Here is an 18,513-nt window from a genome sequence, read left to right as displayed (position 1 = left end):
TTGCATTACCAGCTACCTGCAGTGAAAATCAGAGTTCTAATTTTCTGTTGTTCAACTCAAAAGAACAGTGGGGTGCTGCTGAGAAATGTGTGTATCGCACTTGCTTAATATTGTGCAGTGTATCAATTTAACTGATAAAAAATCAATTCTAGTTACTTCGCAGGAAAAAAAGTCTCAAGATTGCAGTTTATTTCTCTTTTCTTAATTAATTCATTCATGGAATGTAGGTGTCTCTGGCAAAGCAAGTATTCGTTGTCCATCCTTAAATGCCCTTGAAAAGTTGGTGGTGGGTCATCTTATTGAGTCACTGCAGTCTGTGCGGTGTAGGTACACTCAGAGTGCTGTTAGGGAGAGAGTTCAAGATTTTGACCCAGTGACAAAGAAGGAACAGCGATATACTTCCAGGATGTTGTATGACTTGGAGGGGTACTAGGAGGTGCTAGTGTTCCCACACCCCTGTTACCTTTGTCCTTCAATGTGGTAGAGGTTGCAGGTTTGGGAGGTGCTGTCAAAGAAGCCTAGGTGAATTGCTGCAGTGCATTTGTAGATGGTACACACTGTAGCCATCTTGTGCCAGTAGTGGAGAGAGCAAATTCTTAAGGTTGTGGATGGAGTGCCTCATCCTGAATAGTATCACGTTTCTTGAGTATATTTGGAACTGCTCTCATCCAGGCAAGTGGAAAGTATTCCATCATACTGCTGACTTGTGCCTTGTAGATGGTTGACAAGCTGTGGGGAGTCAGGACGTGAATCACTCGCCATAGAATACCTAGCCTCTGACCTGCTCCAGTAGCCACTGTATTTATGTGGCTGGTCCATTAAATTTCTGGTCAATGGTGACTCCAGGATATTGATGGAATTTGACAATGGTAATGCCATTGAATGTCAAGGGAAGGTGGTTAGCCTCTCTCCTGTTGAAGATGCTCATTGTCTGGCACTTCGGTGGTACAAATGTTACTTGCCACTTATCAACCCAAGCCTGAATGCTGTCCAGGTCTTGCTGAATGCAGGCATGGACTGTTACATTATCTGAGGAATTGTAAGTGGTACTAAGCTCATGCAATCATCAGTAAATATCCCCATTTCTGACATTATGATGGAGGGAAGGTAATTGATAAAGCAGGTGAAGATGGTTAGACCTAGGTCATGATCTTGAGGGACACCTGGAACGTTTTCTTATGTGTGCAGTCTCAAGTTACCTTCACAATCTGATTAAATAACATTAGGCTTCAGCACAGTTCAGAAAACTATTTTACGATCTCAATCTTTCTGTTCAAGTATAAGAACCAGTGCGCAGTTAATTTAAACATCATTATATCCTCCACTTTATCTAACTCTGAGTTAGTAATTCACCACTAGCCAGCTCCTCCTGGCCCACTGACATGTTTTTTTTAACTGTAAAAATGATTTCACTCCAAGAAGTGTTCCAATGAATGTGCTTGTTTAGTCACTCTGGCACTGGCTCGAAAAGGCAGGGGGAATCCTGCCTCGGCTATTTGGAAACCCACAGTGCAATTCTGCGTTGCTTGGGTAATTAACAGTCTGGTGACGAGATCCCCCTCATCCCTTTAAAGAGGAGGGATCCCGCCTCCAAGAGCTTCCAGCCAATTAAAGATCCGGCAGCTCAGTAGTATTGGCAGTGCCACTGGGAGCAGAGGCCTTGGACCCAGGGCAAGCACTGGAGCCCTGGACCTCGGGTAATTGAGGTGGGGACACGGGTAAAGGACTGTTACCCGACCTGAACCCAACGGGACCCGACAACTTGCGTCGGGTCAGGCATTCGGGGTTGGGTCAGGTCGGGTCAGACACGCTCCACCGCAGGTAAGTGGCTCCAATGTTAATGTAATTTTTGGACTAGAAAGGTGGTTTTGTTACAGTTATTTTAAGCTTGTGCAGATCAGCAACAAAGTGAAAAACAGAAGGCAAGTTCATTGATGGTTGGGTTGGGTGCGGGAAAAAAATGGAATGACTCGGGCCAGGTCGGGCTCGAGTCGGATGTGGTTCTGTCGGGCTCGAGTCGCGTTTTTATTTGCAGACCCGAGCAGGTCTTTAGTCACCGGGGCCAGACTGGTAGGCCCTGGTGAGGGGGTGTGGGGTTTCAGGGAGCTGGAGTTTTTCCCAGCGGGGGCCCTCCGTGGGCCATAGAATGCTCACAGAGGAGATGCCTCACCCACTCCATCAAGCCCCTCATTTTACTGGGCAACCTCCCCACGTGGCGGAGGGACCCCCACAGCTGGTAAATCCCAGTGGCAGCAGGAAGAGGCCTTGGCCCCTAATAGGCCACTTAAGGGCCTCACGTGGCCTCTGGAATGTGAAGGCCATCTTCGGCCTATCCCACACCCGACAAAATTGCGCTGTGATGGGGAGACAATGAGCTCTCCACCCCCACCTCCCGTCGCAATTCTCTGATCCCCCCACCTCTGAACCTGTCTCTGGGGAGCCAATAAAATCAGCCTATTGTTTTTAACAGTTGAGACAAGAAAGAAACAATCAGTGCTGCATCTGGCCAAGTTCAATAGCACAATTGAGCAGGTCTTTTATAATAAATAACAGGTATTATTATTCTATGATTGCCTTTAAGAGTTATGTCTCTTTCGATCTTAGTATGCTAATGAGCTAAGTACCAGGATGTAGGCATGTGACTCAGAGCCAGAGTCACTCTAACTCTAACACCTCGAGGAAGGTTCTGTCAATAGTCAGCTCTGCACTTTATAATAGTTTAGCTGGTATATCTCAATCACATGCATACTGAAGAAGGATAGAGCGATCAGGGTGTGTCTAGATCTGAGGCGTCCAAACCACTCCCTAAGGAGATGCCCCCACAAGATTCCAACATTAGAGGAATTGAATCCCAAGTTCACAGGAGCCAAATTCTTCTCCAATTTGGACGCTAAATAGGGACATTGGTTGGTAAAGGCCTGCTCAGGTCAGGAAAAAGAACCCGATCCGAACCCGACCGAACCACAGCGGACCCGAGCCCGACCCAGCTCGAGTCCCTCCAAATTTTGCCCCGACTCGACCCGACCATCCCTTTACTTTACCTTCCAACTCAGAACCTGCAAGAAGCTGCTGCGCATGCATGATTATGTCATAGTGACGTCACTCACTCACTGCGCAGACTCAGTTTCATCCCAGACTCCCGGCTCAGGTCAGTTTTTTATTTTTAATACTTACCAGCAGAGCACTTACCGTGTGTGTCTGGCCTGACCCGGACCTGGCCCGACCCCGAAAGCCGGACCCGGAAAAGGGGCCCGACTCGACCTGAACCGAACCCGACACATGTCGTCGGGTTTGGGTCAGGTAACAGGCCTTTATTGGTCGGTACACCTCGCTAAGGAATCTCAAGAAGTCATACTTGTAGGACACCATTTGGAAGATACTGCTTCCAGAGACTACCCTTCAGCTTATCTGACAGTCAAGATCTGTTTCAGCAGCATATGGACAGAATTATAGAAAACGTGCCTGGCTGCATATGTATTGCCAATGACATTGTGCTAATGGGCAAAACCAAAGGATAATATGATAAAACTCTGCATTCACTGATGGCAGTAGCTCGTCATGAAGGGCTCATTCCTAGCAGCAAGAAGTGCTAGGCAAATGCAAGTCAAATCAATTTCTTTGGCTCCATAAATTCCGGTAGCAGAATCTGTCCTGACCAGGCAAAATCGAAAATGTAAGACCCCACAAGACAAGGAAGACCTCCTGGGAGGTGTTGGATTTTTCAACTGCTTGGCACCATACATTACCAATTTTTCTGACAAAGCATCATCACTGAGAGAGCTCTTAAAGAAAGGCGTACCATTTGTACGGCAGGAGGACCATCAGCATATGTTTGAGTCCCTCAAACAAGCATTGTCAGCAGAAACCTGTACTCTGCAGTACTACGATCCGAGGAAGACGACAATCCTGGAAATCAATGCCTCACAGAAAGGACTAGGAGCGTGCATCCTACAGGACGGGAAACCAATTGCATTCTGGTCCAACTGTTTATCCTCAGCACAGTCCAATTACTCAAACATAGAGCGTGAAACACTTGCTCTGGTGCTTGGAATTATAGGGTTCCACAATTATCTGTTTGTTAAGCAGTTCACAGTGGAAACCGACCACAAAGCACTGGAGATGATCTGGTGCATACCATTGACACCACCTCAACTACAGCGGCTCTCAGTGAAAGTACAGGGTATGACTTTGACGTCTGCTAGTCAGAGAGAGATACAGCCGTGAAACAGGCCCTTCGGCCTACCGAGTCTGTGCCGACCATCAACCACCCATTTATACTAATCCTACATTAATCCCATATTTCCTACCACATCCCCACAATTCTCCGACCACCTACCTACACTAGGGGCAATTTACAATGGCCAATTTACCTATCAACCTGGAAGTCTTTGGCTGTGGGAGGAAACCGGAACACCCGGCAGAAACCCACGCGGTCACAGGGAGAACTTGCAGACCCCGCACAGGCAGTACCCAGAACCGAACCTGGGTCGCTGGAGCTGTGAGGCTGCAGTGCTAACCACTGCACCACTGTGCTGCCCAGATTGCCAAACCCAAGTGAGAGTGAAGACTTTCCACTGGTTCTACAAGTGGACAGCATGGACATCAAGGTGGAAGATGTGTTCAAAATCGATTTATTGCATTTTGGTCAGCACAAATATGACCAACTACAATCTAAAATGGTCAACGGCCCTGTGGAGCGTCATCATAGAGGTTGGCCTGACATGATGAAAAAGGTGCCAGAAACCCTCAGGTGTTTTTAGCCGTATACAGATGAATTCAGTATCTCAGGAAGCATCATATTCAAGGGTAAACAAATAATTTTGCCCAATGCTCTCTGACAGGACACCTTGTCACAACTTCACCAAGACCATCTGGGCATAGAGCGAAAAAGACAACTGGCACGAGACACTGTTTATTGGCCAGGGATCAATAATGACATCGAAAGGTTAGTGAGGATGTGTGAGACTTCCAAAGCCACCAGCCACAGCAATGCAAAGAACCTCTACAGCCTCACAAGATTCCGTCAGTCACTTGGTCCAAAATCGCCACTGGCCTGTTTTTAGTTAATGGAAAAGACTTTATCTTCATCACTGACTATTTTTCCACACTTCCAACAGGTAAAAGACACTTCAACCACGGTCGTCGCAGACACATTTAGTGCTACATTCAGTCTATTCTGTGTACCTGAAGAAATCATTTCTGACAATGGGCCACAGTATATGGGCAAACCTTTCAGGGATATGTGCACTAAATGGGCATAAACCATGTGACATCCTCACCTCGGTGTAATGGTCTTGCCAAGTGAATGGTCCACTTATCCTGAAGTGCAGGGCAACAAAACAAGACTTTCATGTTGCCATGCTCCACCTCAGAGCTACACCTATGGATACGGGCTTATCGTCACCAGCAGAGATCATGTTTGGCAGACAAGTGCAGATGACTGTGCCAAGCCATCATCTGTCCAAATTGCCGAACTGCAGGAGACACTGCTCGAAAAACAGGGGATGTTAAATGATTACCTTTAAGAATGATGTCCCTTGAAGAAATTAGTATGCTAGTGAGCTAAGAGCCAGGATGTAGTAATGTGACTTGGAGCCAGTGTCACTCTGCAACTGTAATACCTCAAGGAAGGTTCTGTAAATAGTTCTGTACTGTAAAATAGTTTAGCTGTAAATAAACCTGTTTGAGATCTTCAGCTAACAGGTCTTCACGCATCTCATTTATGGTGCATCAGACAACATAAAAAGAACTCATTACAATTATGATATTGCAGGTACAAAAGTATAATTCATGGGTGACTTTGGAGAGGTCCAGAGATAATAAAGCTTCTTCTAACATTATGCAATTCAGGAATGTACACAGCATTTCATGTGAACTGTACTTTGCACAATGGTGGTGATATTTTTGTTTCTAGTGAGAACTGTAGTGAATAAATGCCAAATCTGAATCTCCAGCACTTTTCTTGTTTCCAGCCTCCAACTGTTTCAATGGGGTTTTAAACAACTCACACAAAGCTTAAATTTCACACGTTTGAAATTTTGCACAGCTCCAACAATTAAAAGATGTAGTGAATGTTTCTTTTGCATGATGTCTAGGAAAGATGTTATTTGGCTGTGAACCTCAGAACTTCACAACAACCGCTAAGTCAAAATGGGCCCCTCCAAAATTATAAGTTCTGCAAACTTGCACTGGACTGATGTCAACATAGCTGTTAAAATGGTCACCTTCGCATCTTGGCACAGCACTGTTCCAGACCACATTTCCATCTTTCAGGATACAGGAGATAGTTTCTGATCCATGTGTCTTCAGAAATCCTTCCTCACAGAGAAAAGATACAGTGCTTCCGAGTTGCAGACTTTCTCCAAAACGTCTCCCATTCACTGGTACCCCGGGGTCAGGACATTCATTGTGTCTGAATGCTGAAAGAAAGCAAACAGTCTTAGTGTTTAGTACAGTACGTTCCAGCAAGATGTTATGTTTTTGAGCTACAAAACAAACTAAACAAATATCCAGGTCCTGACTAAATGGGGCTAAGAAAACATCAGCTAAGTTTTGAAAATTTAAACAAATTTGTGGGATCTCCTTGAAATCTTCCGCAAATCATTTCTTTAACAATCTACAGTAATGGGAAGAACATAAAAAGATGTATATAGAAAGAGTCATTCAACTTATCAATCCCATTCATTCCACTAGATCATGCACATAAATTCCACCCAAAATATGTGAACTCCTGTGAAAGGAACCACAAGTAAAAGTTACTAAAAAGTAAAACATTGTGAAATGTCTTCCTCAACCTTTGGAGTAATCCAGTGTAAAATCCAACATATCAGCTTTGCAACATATAGTATTTAACTCAACTGCTTTAATTCCAAAACAATTACCTCCAGAATCACAGGAGGACTGTTACCAAAGTCTTCATCACAGCGGTTAAAGACTAGACTTATTATTATTCAATTCAACTCTCAACAAGATCGTCATCAGTTACTTTTAAAAATAATCAATATAGTTTCAAATACTTCTGCTGTGAGTATATTCTACATTTGCACTATTCTGTGGGAAATTGTTTTCTTCTAATCATTAACCTTGCTCCAAGTTTGCCAATCTTGTAGTTTTTTTAAATTCATTCATGGGATGTGGGCACCACTGGCAAGGCCAGCATTTATTGCCCATCCCTAATTGCCCTTGAGAAGGTGGCCGTGAGCTGCCTTCTTGAACCACTGCAGTCTATCTGGGATAGATACAGCAACAGTGCTATTAGGAAGGGAGTTCCAGGATTTTGACTCAGTGATAGTGAAGGAACGGCGATATAGTTACAAGTCAGGATGCTGTGTGGCTTGGAGGGGAACTTGCAGGTGATGGTGTTCCCAATTTGTACCATCTTCATAATTTATATGGCGGTTAACTCACTTAAAGTTACATTGTCCATACCTGACATTTTAAAGCATGTTGGTTATCTCAAAATTTAGTGCAAGTAATTCAATTAAATGAGTATCTCCTTAAAATTGAATTTTAAGTCCTGAAAATAGTCATACTTCAAACTTTTTACAAAGTGTCAATATTATTTTATATTTGCCAAACTCTCACACTGGTGCCACATTTAACCCTGCCCCATCAAAAATCAGCCAGATCGGATAGCCCCTGAAAACAATGTGGAGATCACAACGATTAACCTGCGCCCATTAATTGCAATGCAGGCAGCATTTAAACAAGCTCTGCATCCAGCCAGCTTGAACCACTCTGTACATTGACTGGACTCATTAGCAGGGAGCATGAGTGGATATCACTATTTAAAGAGAACCTACACCTCTTGCGGGACGCAAGAGGAATTGTAGTTGGAGCAGGTACTGAGAGTTGTGGTTGAAGAGAATATGACTTGGATGCAGTGTCGCGAGAAATTCAAGAAACTCAAACAGGTGGTCAAGGCCAATGAATGCATCTTCAAATGCCATATCCTGCCATCTGCACAGCAAGCCTCAAATCACCACACCCTCATTACTCACCTACCAATAACAATCAGGCCTCATCCCTGACATTCATATGTTTCATCTAACCTCGTACACTTAGCGCTGCTGCAAGCCTCACACCCACAGCTCACAGCTTGCATACACTGCCAGCTATTCAAGCATGACAGCCACATCACTCAAACACACTGCACAATACTCACTGACAAACATTGCAGGACAAGGTGGAGCATAACTAGAGGCATCAGGAACTACCCGGAGGGATTCACGTGCGCCTGCATGTCCTAAGCCCCATAAGGAAACGTTACTGGCCATTATTGGAATGGCCTTTGTTGAGGTCATGGCCAGCGGTGGGGCTGAAACTATCGTAGATGACCTTATCTTCACACCTAATTATGCTTCTCACATCAAACTTCCCCTCAGCCTGTAATGTCTTTTGATTTACAGATGGTGTAAGCATGCACCTCTTACTTCCCCTCCCTTCCCCTCACCACAACCTTACCTCTGTGTCTTTTTCTGTTTTATACTGATACCCTAGAGGTGCAACCAGGACAGGTAGTGGAGGAACAGCAGGAAGAAATTAATCAAAAAGACACAGGACCATCACTTGATTTCACACTCACAGCCCCCATCTCAGATACTGATACTACATGTATCTTAGAGGGTAGATTAGAGTCGGGAAACTGTACATGGTGAGACACCAACCATGGATGGGCTGCAGTCAGGGCAGGGGCAAGAATAGCGCAGGTGCCAGCTTGCCAGAGGGAGAGGTCACACATGGGTTCTGCTGCAGAGAACTCAGATGAACACTTCAATGGGGCAGCATACAGAATAATGCAGAACAAAATGCATGGTGCATTGGGAAGCCTGCCAGAAAGTGTGTGGTTAACGTCAAGGAGCAGGGAGGAACACCCAACCAGCACCAACATGGCACAGGGCTTTGTGCAGACCTTGCAGCCCATCCTTTCCAGCATGAACGTGGTGGCCAATTCAGTTTGCACACTATGGGCGTAACTATGATGTAGGGTCTGATGACCAACATTGCAGCTTCCATTGCAGCACAAGCTGCAGCCACACAATGTATGACTGGTGCGGTTGAAGCTCAAACTGCAGACATGCAAGCTCAGACTGCTGCCATCATGGCAATGATTACAGTGATCAAAGGGGCTCGCAGGGTGTCACAGCAGTCCAGCAATTAGTCCTTTAATGTCTTACTAGGATTGCTGAGGCACCACCTGGATGTGGAATGGCAGTGGCTCTGTGTAGTACAAACCTGCTGTCCTCTCTCAAGAAGATAGCATTCATCATCCCTTCACTGCCATTCTACCCAGAGTCCTTGTTGCCTATCAGCCAACCAGCCTTGACTGCTGCCACCAATACTGAGATGGTGCAGTTTGCAGCTGGACCTTCTAGATCCAGAGTTGCTCAAAGTTGTCCTCCAAGACCATCTACAGTCTCCTCCACTGAGCCTTTCACCAGCCATGCTGCAGCAATAGGGGTAGCACTACATAGAAGCACAAGGACAGGCAAAGGGACATAGACAACAGGCACCAATGAATGCACAAGCGTATCAGTCGAATTTTGTATGCAGTATGGCATGATTTCAATTGTAAATTTTGTTACAACGTTTATTTTGTGGTTGCTTTTATTTTATTGCACATGGTATGTGAGCATCGCTGGCAAGGCCAGCATTTATTGCTCATTCCTATTTACCCTTGAGGAGGTGTTGGTGAGTCGAATTCTTGAACCGTTGTAGTCCATGTGGTGTAGGTACACCCACAGTGCTGTTAGGGAGGGATTTCCAGGATTTTGTCCTAGTGACCGTGAAGCAACAATGATAAAGTTCCAAGTCAGGATGGTATCATGCAGACCCTCACCTTCCAAGAATGAGGCACATTAATTTTGTCATACGAACATTGATTTTAAACTGTTGCTGGAGTGAAGAAAGGACTTGTTAAAAAAAAAATCGCCAGACACTTGGCTGGAAGGTCATTTGCTTACTAACAGACAGTGCTTGTGCAGACAAAGGAATATTCCCTGGTCCACTTAACCCAGACATTGAAGGTGTAAGGAGGTGCATTCCAGGCCCTGCTAAGATTATACAATCCACAGAGCCAAGACTGGTTAAACCAGCTGGTCACATCATTAACTGGCTGGTCCAGGCTTTTTTGAACTCGCCACAGGACAGTTTGAATTCAGAAGGCTGTTTGAACTGGAAGCTGAAACAAGCAAGTCTCTCGCCTGGCTGTCTCTCTCTCTTACTTGCTCCACAAGCCACTGGACCCATGGAATACACGTAAACCTCAAGAGAGAAAAGACTCCGACCTTGAAACAAGTTGAAGCGTGCACTGGGCCCCAACGAATTGCAAGTCTGACAGGCAACCAAAGACTTCACAGCAAACTCAAAGGACAGGAGAATAGAATCTACTGCCTCAAACTTTTCGCCTTTATTCTTTTCTACTTTTCTGTCTCTATCTGCGTGTGTGTTTATCGCATATGCGTGCTAGCCTGATTGTGTTGCACATTCGCAGTTGGTAACCGGATTAGAGTTGAAGATTCATAAACGTTCTTGTTTAAAATCTAAGGAAACCTGTCTGAATTGATTTCTTTGCCTTATAATTGGAGCAGTGAACAAAGATTCACTGAGGGGGAGCTAAAAAGATGGTGTTTTTAAAATTTAACCCATTTACAGTTAAACCAGGTAAAGGCTGAGAGGGAACCCTAGACTCCTTTTCACCTGGTCGTAACAGAAATTTGGGGGCGACCGTCTTGGATTTGACCCAAAGACAAATGAGAGAAATTGGAAAGGGGAAGTTAAATTGTTCCCAAATAAAAAAAGAGAAAGGATTTCAATATAGGTTTTCTTGTGGTTCTGTGTGCTAGAATACCAACATGTCTGCGACTGAAGCTCGTAGCTCCCCAAGCCAGGGTGAAGTAACTTGGGATAAGTTAAAAGCACTGTCTATGCAGCAGTTGAGGAAAATGGCTGAGCAGTGTGGATTCACTGTACGTGGCAAGGCTAGGAAGTCTGAGCTCCTAAGGCTAGTGGCCAACCATTTTTTCCTTAAATCTGAAGAAGCAAAACAGTGTTAGAAGTAGACTCCGACAGGGTATTGCTAGCAAAGATACAATTGGAACAGAGGAAACTTGAGTTTAAGGAAAGAGAAAAAGACAGAGACAGGAAAGCGAGAAAGAACTTTCCAGAAGGAATGTAGAGAGATAGAGGAGAGAGAGAAAGCAAGACAGGAGAAAGAAAAGAGAGAACCTTCCAGAAATAATGCAAAGAGGGAGAGCTGAAGCGGCTTGAGTTAACGAGGGGGCTACAGAGTAACCCCAGAGAAAACATGGCCAATATGGAGTAGTGTAATTTAGGGCTGGGTACTGAAATGTTAAACCTTTCTCAACTGATCCCAAAATTCAAAGAAGAAGACGTGGAAACATTTTTTGTGTCTTTTGAAATGCTGTCAAGGCAGTTAAAGAGGCCAGCTGAGGTTTGGACTCTGCTGTTGCAGAGTAAATTAGTAGGAAAAAGCCTATGAGGTTTAGTCCATGTTGCCAGATGAGAGTTCATCAAAATTATGAACTGACAAAAAATGCTATCCTATATGAGAGTTAGTACTGGAAAGCCTATCACCAAAAGTTTAGAACCCTCAAGAAGCAAGTTGAGAGAAATAACAGCTGGCTTTTGACCAGTGGCTGAGGGGTCTTAAAGTACAGCTCACCTATGAAAATCTCAGAGAATTAATTTTTCTACAGGAATTTAAAAACTCTCTCACACTCTCCACAAAGACACATGTGGAGGAACAGAAGGCTTATAGAGCCCGGCAAGCCGCAGTTTCGGCTGATGAGTTTGCTCTCATTATAAGTCAGTTTCCCAGGGGAAAACTTTTCCTAATCACCCTCACAAATCCGGAAAGGACAAAGGATGGGAAGGTGATAGAAGCCCAAGCAGTCCTGGGAGGGAAGGAAAAGCAAGAGACACAGGGGGCCCTCCTCCAGCCAAAAAGGAAGATGCTGTGAGTAGGAGTCAGACCCGGAGACCTGTGTGCTTCCATTGTAATAAAACAGGACATTTAAAAGCTGACTGCTGGAAACTAAAGGGAAGACCTGTAGGGTTAATCAGGGCACACCCGCTCAGTGAAGATGAAAGGACCCTGATGGAATGCACAGCAGAACAAGCCATGGCTTTAACTGCAGTAAGAGTGAGATCCAGGAAGTCTACCACTGCAAGTGCAGGAAAATTTAATAGGATCCCTGAAGGTTATTAGGATTTTGTGTCTGAAGGTAGAGTAACCCCATACCCCTCAAGTGGGGCAAGCAAGCCCATAGTAATCCTCAGGAACACAGGGGCCACTTGATCCCTTTTACTGGGAAGAGGCCTGTCCTTTTCCCCAGAGAGTGCAGTAAACTCCAGAATGGTGGTGAATGATATTGGAGGGCAGCATAAGCCTGTACCTTTACACTAGGTACACTTGGAGTGCGACCTAGTTTTGGGACCTATGACCATAGGGATTGTCCCTTATTTGCCTGTGGACGCGGTTGACCTGCTCCTAGGTAATGATACAGTGGGGATGAAGGTGGCAGCTTCCCCAGTAGTGAAAGAGAGACCGCAGGTGGTCAGAGAGACAGGGCAGTGGCAGGAGACGGTCCCCTGCAGTTTCCCTGAATGTGTAATGAGTGAGGCCATGATCAAACCAGCTCCCCCAGGGGAGACTGAACTGACACTGCAGACAGATGGCCATGAAGTCTGTCTGTCTGAGTCTTTCTTTGGAAAGTTAGAAGATCCAGGGAATGAGTTAAATAGATCTTCCCTAGCTGAGGCTGAGTGAGCTGATCCAGTATTGAAAGAGTTAGCACAGGCTGCCCAGTCTGAAATTGAAGCAGAGGGTGTCCTTGATTGCTACTAATTAAAGAGTGAGGTACTGATGAGGAAATGGAGTTCTCCTCACAGACCTGAGAGCAAGGAGCAGACAATGGTTCACCACTTGGTGGCGCCGCACAGGTACCGGAGAGAAATAGTAAGAATGGCCCATGAGATTTTAGTGGCTGAACATGTCAGTATATGAAAAACCAAAGCCCGCATAAGAGAGCAGTTTGACTGGCCAAAACTCCACAAAGATGTGGTGGAGTACTGTAGGAGTTGCCACATGTACCAGGTTGAGGGGAAGCCCCAATCTACAGTGAAATCTGCACCCCTAAGTCCTGTATGGGCGTTTGGCAGACCCTTCAGCAGAGGGCTGGTGAACTGTAAGGGATCCCTGCTGAGAACAAAAGGGGACCGACAGGCACAAGTCTGGCAAAAGGTTAGAAAGGGAAGGGGAAAAAGCGACCAAGAGAACAGGTTAAAGGAAGTCCGGGAGGAATCCTGGATAAAAACCTTACTGTCCGGTCGGCCAACCCCAAAATATTTGAGAAATTAGACCCCACATCCTCCTATGTAAATGCAGACACTCGAAATACCCCACCAGAGTTGCTAACAACATTTACAGGCAGAGTTGCTAACAACATTTACTGCAGAGACAAAGAAAGTCCTCAAGAGGGCAGAGAAACCGTGAGAATGAGACCTCATCTAGTTGAGGTGCCGCAGGTCAGTGCAGTAGAATCTGGACAAATACCTACAAGCAGGAGCATCCCAGAGGACAAAGGGAACAGTAGCAAAGAATCCTCCCCCACAGTCAGGAAAACAGGGAACCAGCCATCCCCTGAGGTTAAAAGCCCTTGCATGACTCATCAAGGCACTGAAAGAGAGTTCAGAGTGGAACCGCCCACTGCCGCTGCCCCTGAACAGAACTCAACTAGAACAAAGACCCCCTAAACAGTCATGGAAATGTGCAAACTGAAAAAGCTTCCCCAAAAACCACATGTTTATTGGGATGTCAAAAAAAGGCTGTTTAAAGCAGCACGGATACCAAGAAAAGGCAGGTTGTAACAATTGTTAGGGTTCTGAATGAATGAGAGATGCATGTGTGCATTTCTGCCCTTATCTTCTCTCTAGTCCCTTTTAATGAAATGCTCTTTTAAAAAAAAACCCTTTCATTCCGCTGGGTGTGGAGGTGTCATGCAGACCCCCACCTGCTAAGAATGAAGCACAACAATTTTGTCATATGAACATTGATTTTAAACTGTTGCTGGAGTGAAGAAAGGGCTTGTTAAAAAAATTACCAGGCACTTGGCTGGAAGGACATTTGCTTACTAACAGACAGTGCTTGTGGAGACAAAGGACTATTCCTTGGTCCACTTAACCCACAATGGACTTTGATTACCATACATTGAAGGTGTAAGGAAGTGCATACCAGATTATACAATACACAGAGCCAAGCCTGGGTAAAACCAGCTGGTCACATCATTAACTGGCTGGTCCAGGTTTTTTTGAACTCGCCACAGGACAGTTTGAATTCAGAAGGCTGTCTGAACTGGAAGCTGAAACAAGCAACCTCTTGCCTGGCTGTCTCTTTCTCTTGATTTCTCCCCAAGCCACTGGACCCACGGAAGACATGTAAACCCCAAGAGAGAAAAGACTCCAACCTTGAAACAATTTGAAGTGTGCACTGGGCCCCAACGAATTGCAAGTCTGACCGGCAACCAAAGACTTCATAGCAAACTCAAAGGACAGTAAAACAGTGCAGAGGGAAAAATTGTGGCCGATGCAGCTAAATAAATACACATATATATATATATATATATAAGATGAAAGTGTAGCCACATATTGTTACAAAATGGGGTATTTACCCAAGGCATTGTGGGACAAGTTAGCTAGCTTGCAGCCTTGAGCATGGTACTGCTTAGCACAGGCAATTAGCCTGACCAAGGAGGGCCCCCCATATCAGTACATAAGACAGTTGCTCTGTCTAATTGCGGACTACACAAAGCAACTAGGAATGCAGGCCTGATAGAGGTAGAAAGATTCATTGTGAAGACTCAAGGATAGTTGATAAGGGGGGTTTGGTAAACAAGCTAGGATGGTCAGGGGCGTACCATGAGCTATCCCCACAACCACATGATGCATAATTAATAATTTTATTGGTAATGAATATAATATATGTAATCAATAACCATTATGATTGGATTATGTCCAGCCAGGATGGGCTGAGTAACTGTATATCTGTTGTGGATTTTCCTTTGTTCAGTGGAGAGGCATCTGGACAGACCAGTGACCTGCTCCCCGCTGGCGTAACTCAATAAACTGTTTGACATTGGAGCAGACCTGAGTGTCGAGTGATTCTTCTAGATTCATTCCCGCTAACAACAGAAACCCATCTATTGTCTCAAACTTTTCCCCTTTATTCTCTTCTACTTTTCTGTCTCTATCTGCGTGTGTATTTATCGCATATGCACGCTAGGAAGGTAATGTTACATATTCGTAGTCGGTAACCGGATTAGAGTTTAAAATTAATAAACTTCTACCTTTCTTGTTTAAAATCTAAGAAAAGCTTTCTGAATTGATTTCTTTGTCTTACAATTGAAGCAGTAACCAAGGATTCACTGAGGGGAAGCTAAAAAACAGTGTTTTTAAAATTAAACCCAGTTGCAGTTAAACCAGGCAAAGGCTAAGAGGTAACCCCAAGTCGCCTTCTCACCTGGTGTGTGCCCTTGAAGAGGCCCTTGTAGCTGGTGCTGTTACTTCTTCTATGTGATAGAGGTCACGGGTTTGGAAGGTGCTGTCAAAGGAGGCTTTGCGAGTTGCTGCAGTGCATCATGTAGATGGCACACACTGTTGAAACTGTGTGCCTGTGGTGGAGGGAATGAATATTTAAGATGGCGGATGGGTGCTAATCAAGTGGGGTGCTTTGTCCTGGATGGTATTGAGCTTTTTGTGCATTGCTGTACATCCAGGCAAGTGGAGAGTATTCAATCACACTCCTGACTGGTGCCTTGTAGATGGTGGACAGGCTTTGGGGAGTCAGGAGGTGAGTTTCTTGCCACAGAATTCCCAGCCTCTGACCTGCTCTTCTAGACACAGTAATTATCTGGCTGGTCCAGTTCAGTTTCTGGTCAATGGTACCCCCAGGATTTGATAGTAGAGGATTCTGTGATGGTAGTGCTGTTGAACATCAAGGGGAGATGGCTAGATTCTCTCTTATTGGAGATGGTCATTGCCTGACAGTTGTGTGGCAAGAATATTACTTGCCACTTATTAGCCCCTGCCTGAATGTTGTCCAAGTCTTGCTGTATGTAGGCACAGACTGATTCAGTATCTGAGAATCATAAGAAATTGGTGCAAGAGTAGACCATTTGGCCCCTCGAGTCTGCATGGCTGATCTGACTGTGCCCTTAACTCCACTTTCCTGCTTGCCCCCATAATCCTTGACTCGTTTGTCAATCAAAAATCTGTTCAACTCAGCCTTGAATATATTCAATGACCCAGCCTGCACTGCTCACTGGAGAAGAGAATTCCAAAGATTAACAACCCTCAGAGAAGAAATTCTTCCTCATCTACATCTTAAAAGCGAGACCCCTTATTTTGAAACTGTGCACCCTAGTTCTAGATACCCTCATGAGCAGAACCATCCTCTCAGCCTGTCAAGCCCCTTCAGAATCATATATGTTTCAATATCACCTCTCATTCTTCTAAACTCCAATGAGTCTAGGCCCAACCTGCTCAACCTTTCCTCAGAACACAACCCCCGCATCCCAGAAATCAGCCTAGTGAACCTTTTCTGAACTGCTTCCAATGCAAGTATATTCCTCCTTAAGTAAGGAGACCAAAACTGTATGCTGTACTCTAGGTGCAGTCTCAACAATGTCCTGAACAGTTGCAGCAAGACTTCCTTACTTTTATCCGTCATCCCCCTTGCAATAAGTGCCAACATTCCATTTGTCTTCCTAACTACTTGCTGTACTTGCATGCTGACATTTTGTGATCCATGTATAAGGACACTCAAATCCCTCTGTACTGCAGAATTCTGCAGTCTCGGTCTTTGTAAATAACATTCAACTTTTCTATTCTTCCCCGCCAAAGTGGAAAACCTTGCATTTTCCCACATTATACTCCATCTGCCAAACTTTTGCCCACTCACCGAACCTATCTACATCTCTTTGCAGACGCTTGGGGCTGAATTTTGTTCTGAAGACGGGGGTCTTGGCGGCGGGCCGGAAGGTGGGGGAAACCCCACCTCTGCCTTCAGTCAGCCACCCATTGTAATTCCATGGTGGGCAGGCAATTAACAGCCCACCGTTGGGGTCTCAGTCCTTTTAATCAACAAGCTCTTGCCTCCAAGAGCTGCCGGCCAATCGGAGGGCCAGCAGCACCACTCGGCGCAGTGGCAACTGCCAGTACTACAGGAAATCCTGCAGTACCGAAGAGTCTGGAGACCCCAGGATAGGTGGGTGGGGTCTGGGTCACCGGGGCTATTCAGGCAGGCCCTGGTGACAGGGTGGTGGGTGGGGTTAGTGAGGGTGTTTGGGGCGGGGGTCTTCCTGAGAAGGACAGCGATCACTGCCAGAGGAGCCTTCTAGTGGCCCTGGATTGCCTTCAGATTAGGGACCCCCCCCACCCATTAATTGGCCACTTAAACACCTCAATTGGCCTAAGGCGGGAAGGACATCCTCAGCCTACCCTGTCCCAGACGAATTTTATGACTGAGGCAGGAGCAATGCACTGTCAATGCGGTCCCATCACTCCACAGGTCACAGCATATTATTAAAGTTTTCCCACCCAACCAGAAAGCAGCCAAATTAAACACTCTAGTAACCCCCAGAATAAAACAGACCAATCTTCAGACAGCAAATTAACTATTCATTTAAACTAAATCTTAAACACAATGAAGATAAACCTATGTCTAAAGACGTTATAACTTCTTATTTTAACCTAACACCTCCATTCACACATATACACTCAAAAATCACCGGTTAACCAATTTTTTTTTAATGTTGTTTTTAAAAATTAGCTGTTTCTTATGAATAAATAAGTAACTGGGTTGTTAGTTTTTGTGTGTTACGTTCATGATGGGTGAGTCATCCTAGTGTAAAAATGAATCAAATGCCACTCAAAGTCTCCATGCGGATTTGATGAAACAGTCCTTCAATAGATAGACATTCAGAGCACTTCAGCTGCAGCAGGCGTCAAACAGTTCTTTAAACCAGGAGTATAGCAATGAGTCAACTCAGATTTTAAAACCAACAGTCTCTCAGTCGAAACTTAACTGCGAATTCCAGAAAACACAATCAGTTAAGAGAGATTCAATCTTGAAGCAAAGATTTCTTGGATTGGAAGTAAAGAAAAATAATTTTGCTACCTCCAGCAAAATATGAATGTTCTCTTCAAAGGAGGTTTTTTTTTCTCCTTAGGCAATTAACATGGCCTGTAGATCATTGTAGAATTTCTGCTGAGAGAAATAGACAGCTCTTTCCTCCAGTAAGCATGCTTCACTGGTGTCTCTCAAAACTGGTTTTAGCTGTTTTTTTTACACAAATTGAAACATATACCATGTGACCTCCTCAGTCGCTTGTTCTTCGCCAGAGTCACCTTCACAGCCACTGGCAATGCAGTCCTTGGCCTGACTGAGTTTGCAGTTGTGGATGCAGCAGGTGGCGGATTTCAGTGAGGACGTCC

The 18,513-nt window shown here is 44.9% G+C and overlaps 1 protein-coding gene across 1 annotated transcript in view; it reads right to left on the bottom strand.

Annotated features, from left to right (window-relative positions):
* Positions 1 to 18,513, bottom strand: part of csmd2 (CUB and Sushi multiple domains 2) — a 2,056,060-nt gene that overhangs the window by 524,247 nt on the left and 1,513,300 nt on the right. Inside the window, exon 15 of the mRNA XM_068011193.1 lies at positions 6,225 to 6,419. Coding sequence (XP_067867294.1) covers positions 6,225 to 6,419 — 195 coding nt within the window. The remainder of the gene's footprint in view (positions 1 to 6,224; positions 6,420 to 18,513) is intronic.

Source organism: Heterodontus francisci, chromosome 31 (assembly GCF_036365525.1).
Source record: "Heterodontus francisci isolate sHetFra1 chromosome 31, sHetFra1.hap1, whole genome shotgun sequence".
NCBI lineage: Eukaryota > Metazoa > Chordata > Chondrichthyes > Heterodontiformes > Heterodontidae > Heterodontus > Heterodontus francisci.
The sequence above is the reverse complement of the archived record's forward strand: the minus strand, read 5'-3'. Positions and strand labels throughout refer to the sequence as shown.